This window comes from Pseudochaenichthys georgianus, chromosome 11 (assembly GCF_902827115.2).
Source record: "Pseudochaenichthys georgianus chromosome 11, fPseGeo1.2, whole genome shotgun sequence".
NCBI classification, from domain to species: Eukaryota; Metazoa; Chordata; class Actinopteri; order Perciformes; family Channichthyidae; genus Pseudochaenichthys; species Pseudochaenichthys georgianus.
In genome coordinates this window covers 23,879,266-23,893,973 of record NC_047513.1, presented here as the reverse complement: position 1 = coordinate 23,893,973, position 14,708 = coordinate 23,879,266, and the positions used below count along the sequence as shown (strand labels likewise).

Genomic DNA, 14,708 nt, shown 5'->3' with positions numbered 1-14,708 from the left:
CTGAAGCCCGAAATAATGCAGCCGATGTGTTGCTGTTCAGCTCAGATATGACAAGGACGCTCAGCAAAAAGCTCCATCATTAGCACATGTCGACATAACCAATCTACAACACTAAAATTATGAAATATAACAACTCAGAGGATTTAAAAGGCAGCTTGGCCTCAAAAGGTAAATATCAAAGGTTTTAGAGAAGAGTTCTACCTTTAAAACAGGACGTTTGCAAGGCCGGTTCAAGTCTCTGCATGTTGGAAAAAATATTTGGCACAAGGACATAGCAAATACGAGAAGCAACAAATCACATTTCAGATAGCTGCAGAGCTTTACATCTGATGCTCGATCAGCATGCTTCTGTCATACAACAGGTTGTTAAGTTCTCTTAAACACAAAACATCTACTGGGAGATTACTGTAGTTAGAGGGTAAATAGGACTTTAGTCAAACTAACTGGAGTGCTGTTGTGACGCGTTAGGGGACGCAGATGGACCCAAACTTCAAAGACTCGAGCAGAGACAGTGCAATAAAACGCCTGGTCTGCTACACTGTCTGGCATTCCAGTTGTAATGGCTTTATGGCCGTCCAGACACAATTAGGCCGTTTCCAGAATGGCACCCATTTGTTTTTTCTTCTCTTTACGTGGGACTGCACCCTGGACAAAAGGACGAGCGGAAATGATCAGCTTTATTGGACTCTCCCCGACGGGGACGTTCAGGACTCATGGTTATTTGGAGAGGTCCTTTGTTTCTACCTGGGAACCTTCCGCCCTCTGCTCCTTAGCTTGGCCCTTCCCAAAGGAGAAAGAGCCATAAAGCCAGCAGCTAGCTCCAAACACAGATAGGCCTACTGCTTATTCAAAAATGCATCTGGACATTTCTGTTAAATCGGTATTTTGGATAAAATCACAACCGAAGAAACATACTGCTACATTTTGAGATATGTCTCTCTCCCTTTTTATCTTGTATTTAATCGTTGATTGCAGCAGAAAAACACAACGCCTGCGCACATGATGCCTCTCCACCTTGCAGTCCCCACAAGTCCCCAGATGGTGGCGACACTGTTCCACAACATCACCCCACCATTGTTAACACTCCTCCCAATGAACCTGCACTGGGAAACAAACTGTAGTAACATTTTTTAAGAGACCACGCAAATAATTTCACACCTTTTTACAATCTCAGTGCAGAAACTGGTTCTCCAGCCTATGGCTCAGCAGAGAAGAAGCAAGCAGTGAGCACGCGGACTGCAGGATTACTGCTGCCGCACTGCAGATACGCTTTCTGTTCAATGTTTCTATTTCTTTAAGGTTTCGACGGCTTAATTGACGCAAATAATTTCAAACTGAACTTGTAATAGTAGAAATAGTAAAGCAATAGTTAGATGAAATATAACATGAATAAGTATTAGAAATGTCCTAAAATATATAAGGGGTTTACCATTTTAATTATGAAGACATAATAACGCAATCAGTTTTCCATGTCCTAAGATCAATATTTTACCTTAAAATTCCTTGGCAAATTCAGGGTATATTATCCATTATTATTTTCAAATTTGAATAGTTATTTTTAATTGTTACTATAACCATTTGCTTTCTTGTAACTCTGCGTATTTATTAAAGACATGCTTTATGCCAATTTATTGAGATAACATTGTTAAGCCGTTAAAAATAAAGCAAATTTGGAGGATGAATTAGGTGTTATTATTATTATTATAATAAAATATTATGTATAATGTTTCTAAATTCTCAACTAAGAATATCTCGAAGCATATTTTGGAAGAAAGTATTCAACACTATCTTGTTTAAACTTAAAAATAGAAACTTGCATTGTGCATTATTTCTCTACCGATATTTTTTACATAAATGATATAATCAAAATATTTTCTTTAGCAAGCGACTATAGGCCAATTTATAATTTAGAAAAGTAACAATAAAAATCACCTTCTGTCGGAATTGTTATATTTTTAGTTCGAATATCAAACTATATTATATTCAGCTATTATGTATTGTTTATTAGTGTATATGAACGAGTGTGGATCGATTATTACCTTCAAGAAGGCACAATGTATTCCACGATGGTAAACACAAATAAAATAATACATCTTTTTAAATAGATGATTATTTGTAGTGCACTACGAAATATGACAAAAGCCCATGACCTTATACAACCTAAATTACCTCTAGATCAGTGGGATTGTGAGAATTTCTCTCGTGTGTGTTTACATGTATGTGTTTGTGTGTGAAGTGTTAATCCCACTCTGCAGTCCTGCACCATAATGAAACCCCTGTCTGCATGCTGATTGGATGAGAGCTGCCAGGCCTGCGTCACGTGGATGAGTTCTTTGGTCCAGAGTAAAAATGGGGTTTGGTGTAAATCTAGGCTGTATTGCTGTCATATATCACGCTACCTCGTAAAAACGACACTGAGGATTCTGGGCCAACAAATCAGAGAGAAAAAATATGAGTTCTTATTATGTGGATGGTCTTCTTAGTAAATATACGACGGCTACTTCTCTCTTCCCAAACGTGGAGCGGGCTTCTTGCAGTATTGGACCCAGTGGAGAGGACTATGGCTCGGCTCACACAGCTGCGGCCATCGCCTTTGCACCGTCTCTGTCCGGAGTTTACAGCGTCAGCAATGCAGTGTACCAGAGCCGCCCCGTGTTTACTTCGGGATATGGCCGGGGGCAGGACGCACACCCACTGCACTGCAGCCTGTTTGACCAGACCCGCCTGTTCACCGACAGCTGCTGCCACCCGGAGCCGGGACCCCTCACCTCGCCGCCCGACAAACAATACCGGATGTACCCCTGGATGAGAGGATCAGGTATTTGCTGATACTATCTCTTATGTGCTATATGAAAGCCCCTCAGGTCAATGCTTTTACAAAACATTGGGATACTTACATTGGCCGTTAGTGGTTCAATTAATTTCGTGAAGCCATTGGTGTTGCATGGGAAGAATCGTAAAACTTTTATTGCGCAACTAATGAGTTCTGCAGCCATAAATTCATTTGGCCAGCGCTTCTGTGTGTTCAGTACGCAGAGACCTTGCCGCTGGGGGGTTTCTCTGCACTCCTATTACTCTTATAGCCTCTTCTCCCCTTTGTGGTTGTAAAAAAGAAGGCATGTTGTGTAAATCAGTTCTCTTGCACTCTGCAGCTCCTTTCTAATTGGGTCTGCACTGCAGAGGCTCTGGTATTTTCTAAAACTATTTGTTATGCACATTGCTGTATCAATATGCACCAGTATTGTCTGTTACATAAAGAAGTCAAGTGGATTTAGAATGAAAATAATTTGGAACATTGGCATTTGTTATAATTTTGAGGGTGAATGTGTTGAGGCTGTAATCTAATTACTTATGGCTCCTTAGGTGCACAGAGCATCGCTGGCTTTTAATTGGAAAAGCATGCAGAGTTTCAAAGGAGGCATGCACCAAGTATCCCAGCAGGACTACTTTAAATAGATGCAGAAACATTTGAAAAATAATAATATCCCCTACTGATTTGAGGAGTGTGTTCGTATGAGTGTGTATTTGGTTAGGTGTAATGTACAAATGTAAGCCACAATTAATTGTGCAGTCACAACTAAATTAATGAGCCCAACAATAATTCCAAGTAAGCCTACACGTTTTTTATTGTCGTCATCAATTTCAACACCACTTTAATTTTTTTATAAATGCTTTATGAAGCGTCACATTTCATACATGTTTTATTGGAAGTGATACAGAGCTAGTGCATTTTATCTTATAGATCCGAACAGAAAGCGGGGACGGCAGACTTACTCCCGGTACCAGACGCTGGAGCTGGAGAAGGAGTTCCACTTTAACCGGTACCTGACCCGCAGGAGGAGGGTCGAGGTAGCCCATGCCCTCTGCCTCACAGAGAGGCAAATCAAAATTTGGTTTCAGAACCGCAGGATGAAGTGGAAGAAGGACAACAAGGGGGGCCCGGTGCCGGCCCCCGGGGGAAAGGACGATGGTATCCAGGCGGTTCCAGAGGCCGGAGAGCCCGAAGCTGGTGAAACCCGGAGCCCCGGTTTGGAGTCAGAAACGGCTGCAAAGTAACAAAAGACATGCACGGACAGAGGATTAAATGGAAGAACCACAACATTAGAATGCGTAAGGGATATATCCCAAATGTTTACCATGCCATTCATGCACTCAGAGCTCTGTATGCTGATTAATTACACGACAGCTGAAGGCAATAATGTAATACACATTTAACAGTATGCCACTATTTCAAACCCAAAATACATAATAAGGCTCCGCATGAAATACCGATATGAACTGCCTATCCAAATGATATATTTTTTAAAAATATGCAAGAAAATGTAACCTGATTATCTACTGAATTAACATTCCTTAACGAAAGACTACCTATTTTATGTTTCACATTTTCTTGCTCGCATTAAAACACCGACACAATGAATTCAGCGCAATTTGAAATTGATTGTAAAATAAACGAATCTACCTATTCGAGTATTTTTCTCCACAGACTATTGCAACTTTTATGAAACAAGTAGGCTATTATTTTTGCGCATATGTGCCTTATTTTTAGTAGGCGAATTACAAATAAATGTCTTGTTAGTTAAATGCATCCAAATGTGATTTAGATGGTTCTGTATATTTCAGTAACTGTTTTTAGTCTTATTTTTAAATATAACTCACTTAGAATGTAAATGTGCCTGTTTTCGACACCTGGCTACTATTTGCCCCTCATACATCCCATAACAACTGTGTTTGTTTTGATATGACCTTCATATGTAACCTACCTCAGATTCCAGGAAAGTCAGCTAGCTTATTATTGCAACACCCTCACGTGAACGTTTGAAGTCTTATCCGTGCAATTATAAAACTATTCTTGCCTTTTTCATTAAGAAATATGTTCAGGTTAAATGACTTATAGCTACGTGTCTGTGAATGCTAAAACAAAAATAAACGCATGCACTTTTATTTTAACAGCAGTACATTTTAGCAGCCTGCAAAGGCATTTCTTTTTGTTCGTGTACAATAAGTAAACTCAAAATGTGCAAAAACTGTGATGTATACATATTTAGTGCCAACGTTTAGTTGTATAAATAACATGTAAACCAATAAATATAAAAAAAAACGTATATGGGGATGTTTTAAATAATGAAAATGAAAATATATTTGCATGACATTACATGCTTTTTCTATTACCAAGCATTTGTTTGCATGCAATATTAAGTTACCCACAGCAAATATGATCATAATCATCAGTCATAATAACATGTACCGGTTGAGTAATAATATGTTGCTTCCAGTCAGTGCTGTTGACTGACGCCAATATCAGGTTGCATGTAATGAAACTTGTTGCAGTCCATTATGAGTGTAAGGTAAACACTTTAGTTTGGGAATGTGAACTATGAGGATGCGAGATGGGGCAGGCTGCAGATGAAGGGAAATTGCTGTTGAACTCTGCATTCCCTCTGTCCTCGGTAAGATGGCGCCTCACGGTGACCTGCCCCCTTCCTTCTCCTTTCTCTCCCCCTTCTCCCCCCTCCCTTCGCTTCCCATCTCCTCCAGCACTGGGTCATAAATCCGTTGTTGTTTATGAAAATTTACAACCTGGCAATACAACTTTACGACCCGACTCGTCTTCCCATTGGTCGCAGCTTGTCACGTGGCAGGGAGCCATGAACATGAACTTTTTATATATAATTTCCAATAGCGGAATAGAGCTGCCTTTCATTTAACGGTCTCGGGCTTCCATGCGGCTGTTTTCCACCAGCGACCTTCTACAGTTTTATACCGGTTTTGGAATTTGGAGTTTTCTCTCGGTCGGGCAGGAGCTTAGTTTGTGTCATGACTGGATCGTTGAGGGTGCCCTGCTGTCGTTTGGGCATGATGGGTGAACGGAGCCCCGGTGCGTCACTGACCCCCAGGAGTCCCAGTTTCCGTCTGGGGACTCAGCTGGATACCTCCCTCCGTCACCGGCCGTCAGCACCTGCCAACTCCCTCTCCTCACCTCCCCCTGTTCACAGCCAGAAACCATCACAAGGTAAGACAAATTAAACGTATTAAACGTTTGCTTTTTCTATCAATTTACAATGATCAACCTTTAGAATAATACAGTTGTGTTCAAGTATTGCTACTTATTGTTTTCTGGTTAAATATCCACCGGTTGGAAGACATGGTTAAATGTTATTTGATTTGATTATGATTTAAATTGCGGAAGCTTAATATCTGATTAAGCGGAAATTAGTTAACACAAGTGCTGCTTTATCTTCCTGTTGGCTTGTGCATGCTTTCTATGCCGTATTTGTTTGTTGTTGGATTTGAATGTGGATGGACTTTTTGATGCAAAAATCATTAGGCAGATGCCATCTAAAAGAGGTGCTCTTTGACGCCCTCCTGTGGACACACTGGGGTTGCTTTGGTTGCAGCTTTGTCCGTCTAACGTGTGTGTTTAAATGCACCATGCTTTACTGTGTTATTAGTCACACAGGTGCATGCTGGATGATGCACATTGAATTGATAAACAGGCACATTTTCAGTGACAAAAACAGGATTATTTTATCGCATGAATGACCTTAAATAAACATACAGCAGAGGCTTCCCTCCAATCGAATTCCGACAAGTTAAACATTTATGTTGGATATAAATTATTTGCACTCTGTAATTGCACATACACATGGTTAATGGTGTGTCTTTGCATGCATTTAGCGAGCCCAATGTAGAATATTGAGACACTGCAGTGATTTGTTTCTTGCGGTAAATTACTAGTCGATCAACTACTGAAGATTTAAATTCAAAGGACAGATTATTGCAAGATTAATCCTGCAAAAGGGAATGTATAGTTACTTTAATCAAATATGGTGTGCATTGATGTCCATATCTGAAATCTGCATATTACAATTGTAATGCACAAAACCAATAGCTTTGCTTTGACTGCTCTTGCTTTCAATATCCAATCGTTTTTTTCTCCAGTATTTTTGAGGATCGCTTTGCTGTTCGTATTCTATCACGTTTCTATCTAAATAATTAGCCTGAATGTGAGTAGAGTGCGTTCAAGACGTTTTACAGCCGTGCGTAATTTAGGCATTAAGTGAAATTAAAATATTCTCAGTAAGTATTGAATTGCTATACTCTAAGACGCTGGTGTGTATGTGTGCAAAGGTGCCTGCAGAGTGAACTGCCCTCTTGTTTTCTGCAGCTTTGGCCCCCTCGCTCCCAGCCCAACCTGTTTGACACCAGTGCGCACTCACTTCTTTCATCTCCTTTCTTTTTGCTCCTTATTTAGTTCCTGGGTGTGTCCCTGGCTTGAAATAATGTTCGTGGGAACTTTGTTGCCATTGGCCAGCCATAAATCAGCTGTTGGAGCATGACTGAACACACACCCCACCCCGTAGGTCATCAGTGTGGGCCAACTGGATTTTGTGAGCAGGGTATTCACCCTTCCTCACACCGTGCGTTCTGGGGGATTGTTACCGCAAAGGGAGCACATACCTGTAGCAGAATAAATAATCTCTGGTTCATATGTTTGTCAGAAACACATGATGGGGCTTGTGTTGTGTAAAGGGGCTGCTGTTGGGAAATAGCATGTTGAAGAAAGCAAAGGACAAGCTGCTGCCTTCAAGAGACGAAAGTGCCATAAAAATTCCACAAAGAGAAAACCAAACGGACGAGGCGTCATGCCACCATTTAGGCGTCGTGTCTGTTTGCGGGTCTTCTGATTTTGTACTCCTGCTCAGGGTGAACATTGCTAATAGTACATTATTTATAATGTGTGCATTAGCCAGGGTACATTTAGAGCTAGAAATACTTAGTTTTTTCTAACGTATAGGCAACGTTTTCCCTGAAAGTTTGAATTATGTATTGATAACCATCTCATGCTTCTGCTGTATTGTAATCGACCGATGAGACAATTGCTTTAAAACGTTTATGGCAATATCACAAAAAATGGTATATCATAAAAAGATGTAACGCATTAAAAGGAACATAAGATACTACGATGATACCTTTTTGTGATGTAACGTTCAGCCATCCGAATGGATGCATTATGGCACAATGCAAATATCGAAACTATTAATTATCATCTGAATAAGGCGTGAAATAATTTTACATTAAACCTTTTGGCCACATTTCATCCATTCATTGTTTCGAATATTTCCTTTTTCAATAACTTCAAATTGCGTCTCTTGTTTTTATAAATTGCACGGTGACTGCACACAACTCTACACACCAAGCTGCCCATAGAGCACATTGGGTTTTGTTCTCGATCTGTTGATATATCCAAAGCATAAAAGCACACAAAAAAACTATTGAAAAGATGTTCAGTGTTTACAATTCAATATAATGATGTTTTGCTTTTATACGAAAGCGTAATAAAACACGCAACTACTTATTATATCATTGGAGAGCTTGTTGTTGGAAATCTTTACATTTAAATAGCCTAAAATAGACAGTATCGTGGCTTTACGTACGTGCGTAGCCTATGCTTAAATGTATTAATTCTTCAACGTGGCATAAAGTACAGGCCTCGAATGGAAGTGTATGTGTTAATATTCGATAATGTGATGTTTAGCGTTTATCCTACCCGAAATATGTATTCACATTTTCCCACATTAGTCTCTCTTCAATTGTTTTATGATTATAAAAAAAAGTGTAGAGAAAAAACACAGCCCTGTTTTGAATGGGCTTTTATTCTATTAACTGCGCACACTATTTGCACTCATCACCTCATCATAACATGAATAACAGATTCTGATCGAATTATTTCTGTACACTGTCCTCGCAGAGATTGCACGCTCAGCATGTCACTTGTTGTATTGTTTAGGAGCCCGTTGGTTTTTGCCGCAATGGTCGTTAACCTCCGAATGACCCCGTGTGGAGCCCACGCCTCACAGAGCTCCGCAGACAGGCAGTGCGCCAGTTTGGCCAGAGGATGGCGCACCACGACAATTCAAAACACCCAAACCGTAGCTCAGAGTTGGCCCTATAGTCACGAGCGCATGGGGGCGCGCTCCCTTCTCATCCCACCCAGTATTTCCTCCGTGCACGAGTTTACCTCTGGAGGTCACCAAGCAGGATTTACGACTGGTCAACAAAAGCACGTGATACTATGCCGTACCCCATATTTGGGTGCCTACGTAAGAGAGAATCAAGTCCATGTCCCACTCATTTCCATAATTCATCATAAATTGTGCAAGGGTGCTATAGGACGCGCTAAACCATAAGAGCCACAAATCAAGCACACAGGTTTAGTATTTTACCTTTGAATTTTATAAAAACAACAACAATACTTCCTACGAGCGAACGGAGGAATTGTCAACAAATGAGCTCCTATTTTGTGAACTCATTCTGCGGTCGGTATCCCAATGGCGCGGACTTCCAGTTACATAATTATGGAGACCATAATACGGAAAACGAGCAATACAGAGACTCAACAGCCATGCACTCGAACAGGTATGGCTATGGCTACAACGGGATGGACCTAACAGTTGGTCGGACCGGTACCGGACACTTTGTGGGCGACGAGCAGACACCAGGCTACTCCCCGAGTCACTCAGCGGCGACAACACCCTCGGTGGAGCCGGTCAGGTACAACCAGTCTGCCAGCAACAACAGGACACCGTCTCTCTCGCCACCACCTGACCCACTTCCGTGCTCCTCGGTCGCCACTTCTTCCCCGGTCCACGAAACTCAATCTCAACACCGAGCCGTGAAAAACTCTTTAAACACCCCGTGCTCGAGCTCTAACGGAGGCTCGCTGCTGCTCAGCCGGGACTGTGTGTCCAAATCTTCCCCCCTCGAGGAAGAGAAACCTACGGGAAGCGCACCAACAACTCCTCAAAATGTCACCGACTCATCACAGCCACAGATATACCCGTGGATGAGAAAACTTCACATAAATCATGGTAAAGTGCTTTTCTTTTAGTAATGTTGTATTGCTTTTATAGATCTGTTGCTGTGTTATTGTTGGGTTAAGGTGTAATTGTGTTTATATATTATTGAGACGTTTTAAATATATCAAAACAGGACAGATTTAGATTATTTTAGTAGTAAATATGTTTACTATACAAAGGGGCATGTGGCGCCATGTGCATCTCACCTGTTTGGTGTTTTTCAGTACTGTTACCATAGACTAGGTACGCAATAATTTTATGAGATAAAATATAACTTTAAAGTCAGTTCAAATGTTTTCGATATAACCTGCACGTTGAGAATGTGTTGTAATGAAATATACTGTATTTATTTTAAGGTCAAATACCCAAAGTTGACCATGTGAATTACTTTTCGTAAGGTGCAGTTGAAAATGTGTAAATCTTACTAACGCTACTGGTTGTTTCTGCAATAACTAGGGATCTACTTAGTCATGTTCCAACTTTAAAACCACAAACCAAAACATGCAACGTTTAAAAAAAATGCAAGAATTGTAATAAAACAAAGTTGCTGCACTATTTGTTTTTACATTTACTGTATCTGATGTGTTTCCCACTCTCTTTATGTAAAAAGATTTGTCAGGACCAGAGGGTAAGAGAGCCAGGACTGCATACACCCGGTACCAGACCCTGGAGCTGGAGAAGGAGTTCCACTTCAACCGGTACCTGACCCGCAGGCGGAGGATCGAGATAGCCCATGCCCTCTGCCTCTCAGAGAGACAGATCAAAATCTGGTTTCAGAACCGCAGGATGAAGTGGAAGAAAGACAACAAGCTGAAGAGCATGAACATGGCATCTGCAGGCGGGGGAGGATACAGGCCTTGATATTCACTCCTCTACCCCTGATAACGAGCACTATAAAAAAAATAAAACAAAGATTGTCATATCACATTCTCCTCCTAATTCAAAAAGCGCAGAGACTTGTGAACGGGCTGTGTGCGGGACAAGGGACATCCCACTTGAGCCCATTGTATGTCCAGCAACTGTCCCATTATATTCCTTAATATTATTTACTCTTTATTTCCACCGTGGTAATGTTTATGTAAGGAAAAAAATACATTATGTACAGTTATGTCTAGATTTAGAAGAAAAAGAAAGAAAATAAATGTTTGTTTAAATTATTTCCTGTTCAGACAAAGAAAAAAAAGAAAAACGCTTGAAATGCTACCTATTCACCGCAAATAAATCCAGTAAAAGTTGTGTGATAAGAACAATACCAGCCTAATAAAAGAGGGTTGAGGTTGAGCTGTTTAGCCTTCGTTTTCTATATGTACTGTATATGTATGTATTTATTTGTGTGATGTATTGTATCAATTTGTCAGATAACTTGCTTCCAAAAGTAGAACCAGCAGAGCGTGAGCCTTGTGTGGTCATTGTGTGCATTGTAAACACATGTATGGACAGAGGTGCAGACTCAGTCTTATATGTACAGTATAGCTGTGCATTGCATCTTTATTTTGTATTATTTTTTTGCTGCTGTTTGCGTTGTTCACCTGGACGCAACATCTGAGTAAAACGTGTTTTATCTTTGTTTTCTCATAGCTGTTTTTATGTGGAGGTTCCCCACAGTAAATCGCATTGCCTATGTGTATAACTCCATCGTGTTTAGCTTTTTGTAAATGTTTTTCAAAGACTGGAAGTCAAGAATATACTATAATAATAATAATAATAATAATAATAATAATAGTAATAATGATGATGATGATGATGATGATGATGATGATGATGATGATGATGATGATGATGATGAGGATGATGAGGATGATGATGATAATGATGGCCATAATAAACTTTCTACTGGAACGGCAACATTATATTGAGTGAACTTTTTTGTGGAATCCAGATTCGTTTACGCATTTGCCACGACCGCGTAAAAGAAGCGAGGAGTCAGACCTTGCTGTTTGGTCTAAAATCTTTAAGTGAGCTTTCAGAAAATTGCCAAATCAAATCCTTGAATTCAACAGGTCCCCCTCGAATGAAAACTTCATATTTCACTCACCTTGCTCTGGAGATGGGGGTGTTTTGGGGTCCTTGGCCACTAACCGGCTGCATGGCCGGGCGTCCCCTTTGCGCACAGACTCATGGGCTATTCTCGGAGAATCAGCTCGACTTTTTCAGCTGTAAACTTTATTAGGGCCGATGCTGGCTCTCTGACATTTGGGTGCTAAATGAATGGGGGGTTTTGTCTATGAATTAGATCGTAAAAATCATCCAGAGCGCGGCCAGATAGGCTCACTGGCCATAAACGGTCACGTGGTGGCCATTAAAGTAAGTTTTATGGTTTTGGGGAGTTGACAGTATATTGCACATAACATATAATCGCACTGACGGCGAAGCTTAGTCTGACTCTCTCTGTGTAGGCTGTAAGTGTTACTTGACCGGTACAGACCGTGTCTATTGCTCTGTGTTGCTCAGAATGGACCGGACGCTCTCCAGGATGAGGACCGCGTCTCTGGGTAAGTTTCTGCAGACTATCCGGTAGCCAGAGAACAGCCCGCCTGTGTTAAACAGCCTTATTATTGTATTTGCTCCCTCTATCTGTCCCTATTAGTCCATTACACTAATTCGTCAGTCGTGCAGTGCTGAATCCTGGTCTCGGCAGATGTTGCGCAGGGTTGGGTCCGGCTCATGGCTATTTAATTGCTTCCTTCCCCGTGTAACTTGTTTCCCTCCATCTGTGGTGTAACTCATAATCCATTTTTACATGTTGGATAATTATCTCAGTGTCCATTTCCACCCCCACAAACTTCTAGTTGTTGTCGTTTTATTACATTGGAGGATTCACAGACCGTGAATCAGAAAGTTTAAAAGGGAAGTGTGGAGGTTTCCGCGATAAAGTTAGGCGTTAGTGCAGGCCTACATATTTACTGCTAGCTCCGTTTGATTGGATTATATATCTGCTTATGACTTTTTGGAAGTTGTGGGTCCATCCATGGAAAAAAGTTGCAGTCGTTGTTGTGCTGAGCTCTGCGCTCCACATGTTGGCACAGTGTATGGCTTTAGGAAAGGCTGTAAAGTGTCAAGTAAACACAACATGGGAACAAACATTTGAAAAGGAATTCCGTTTTGTATCAGCCTCGTTGTTTTGTGTTTGGGGTTGAAAAGTTCAAATTACCTCTTAAAAGTCACTCTCGCTTTGTGGTGACCTCTTTTCCGATCAGTGCCGGGGCCAAACCAGCCACCAGCCGGACCCTGATGCCAAAAGACCATGGACTAAAATGGGGGGAAACTATATAATCTTTGACTTTTTTTTTAACTCATTTTTATTTTTAGTTTCCTGCATGCATTTTTAAACTAAACGGTGTGTGACTCGGTGCGGCCGTTTCTAATTCGACACTTCGAGGCCAAATATGAAATCCTATATACATTTTGGTGGTTTTACCTTTTTGTGCCTATAGTTTTTGGAACCAAAATCACTTGCGACTACATTTATCTGAGTTAGCGATAACTTAAACACCACGTCGTCTTTGTGTTTGCCTGCATCATTATGTCTAGAACCATTGCATTTTTGTGAAAACATATTCTTTATTACTTAAAATTAGTTTTTGGACTTCCACCAATTCGGTAGTAGAATTTATTATCTGGCAACATTGTGGGAAAAAAACCTGGAAATGCAAGGTGGATTTCTTCCAAAATCTATTACATTTTTTCCTCGTTTCTTTTTTTATCAAACTGAAAGCAGTTTGATAAAAATGTAATTAACACCTTACAAATCTGCAGCAATCGCTCGGTTTATATACTCATTGTTATGCATATGAGTCCATCTTAAGAAGATGCTGCATCTTTCTAGTTCGATTTTAGACACACTGAAAATAAAACAAGACACTTTGAGAGTGCGGCTATTTGGAAAATAAACCCATTGCCAATATTTCATGAGGAGTCATTTCGAATTCGACAGGGCCCCATGTGCGGCATACTGCCAGGCAGAGAGAGAGAAGCGTTGCAGGTTCATCTGGAGGTCAGCCACAGCACCAAGATAAATCTGCATCCTCTCAGAGCCACCAGCAGAGCTCGCTTTAGGCCAAGTTCACTGTCACCCTGCAGTATGGAGAGAGGGAAACTACTCACACGTCCACGGTACCGAGCGCACACACGCCTTCACGTTAATGACAAGTTTGCTTGGCGTTGCCTATAAGCATAATGCGTTCAAATGAATTTACCGAGGGACACAGAGCCTGTGGTAACATCCTGCACTGGAGGAGAAACTGGAGAGAGGAGAGTTTAACTTTACGTGTTGCCTCCAACAAAGACTTTTGGCTGCTTTTATTTTCTCTATAAGCTAATGAATGATTTGCATATTTTGCAGCCCTATTAGTCTTGAGTGGGAGCCTATTGGATTTATCTTTTCACTCCCTCGTTGGAAACATCATAACGCTACAATCGCATTTTAGGTATTGTGCTGGCATCTCCTCTAATTATGAAAATTGTGAAAATGATCATCGTGATGGCAAGAGATATACACATTCTTCAAATAAATTTTTCGTTGAGAGGGGCAGATATCTCACTGGGCTGGGACAGATGAGAGCGAGATAGCTGCAGAAGAGGAGGAAAAATTGGGGTCAAAAGTTTACGCGCTGAACAAGTCTCCATCATCTGTTCACTCGGAGCTTGATGCCAGCCTTATAATAGCGATCTTGACTCTCCACACAAAAGACAGAATAGCTTTGAATTACATATGTTGCACAGTGCACTCCAGGTGAACCCTGAAAGCGCGGTGACCTCGCGTTTGGGACCGGGGGAGGGGACCCCCCACCCGTCCCCAGCAACAAGATTGAGTGGCTGGCGTTTTATTAGGGCGGTTGATTGGTGAAT

At 41.0% G+C, this 14,708-nt stretch overlaps 3 protein-coding genes across 4 annotated transcripts in view; all 3 read left to right on the top strand.

Annotated features, from left to right (window-relative positions):
- Positions 1 to 2,031: 2,031 nt before the first annotated feature.
- Positions 2,032 to 4,955, top strand: LOC117454738 (homeobox protein Hox-A7-like). The gene is given in 3 exon segments (XM_034093881.2): positions 2,032 to 2,818; positions 3,743 to 4,009; positions 4,012 to 4,955. Coding segments are annotated over 3 exon segments (798 nt in total). The 5' UTR covers positions 2,032 to 2,451; the 3' UTR covers positions 4,176 to 4,955.
- An 850-nt stretch (positions 4,956 to 5,805) lies between these two features.
- Positions 5,806 to 14,708, top strand: part of hoxa3a (homeobox A3a) — a 32,689-nt gene continuing 23,786 nt past the window's right edge. For both annotated transcript variants that reach the window (XM_034094179.2, XM_034094178.2), the window contains exon 1: positions 5,806 to 6,013. The gene's annotated coding sequence lies outside the window, so the exon portion shown is untranslated. The remainder of the gene's footprint in view (positions 6,014 to 14,708) is intronic.
- hoxa5a (homeobox A5a) lies at positions 9,159 to 11,697 on the top strand. The gene is made up of 2 exons (XM_034094180.2): positions 9,159 to 9,872; positions 10,471 to 11,697. The coding sequence occupies exons 1-2, from the start codon at positions 9,290 to 9,292 to the stop codon at positions 10,719 to 10,721; spliced, it is 834 nt and encodes a 277-aa protein (XP_033950071.1). The 5' UTR covers positions 9,159 to 9,289; the 3' UTR covers positions 10,722 to 11,697.

Coding starts and splice junctions, on each gene's coding strand:
- hoxa5a (XM_034094180.2), top strand. CDS start 9,290: ATGAGCTCCTATTTTGTGAACTCATTCTGCGGTCGGTATCCCAATGGC. Junction 9,873..10,470: donor AAAACTTCACATAAATCATG/GTAAAGTGCTTT, acceptor TTATGTAAAAAG/ATTTGTCAGGACCAGAGGGT.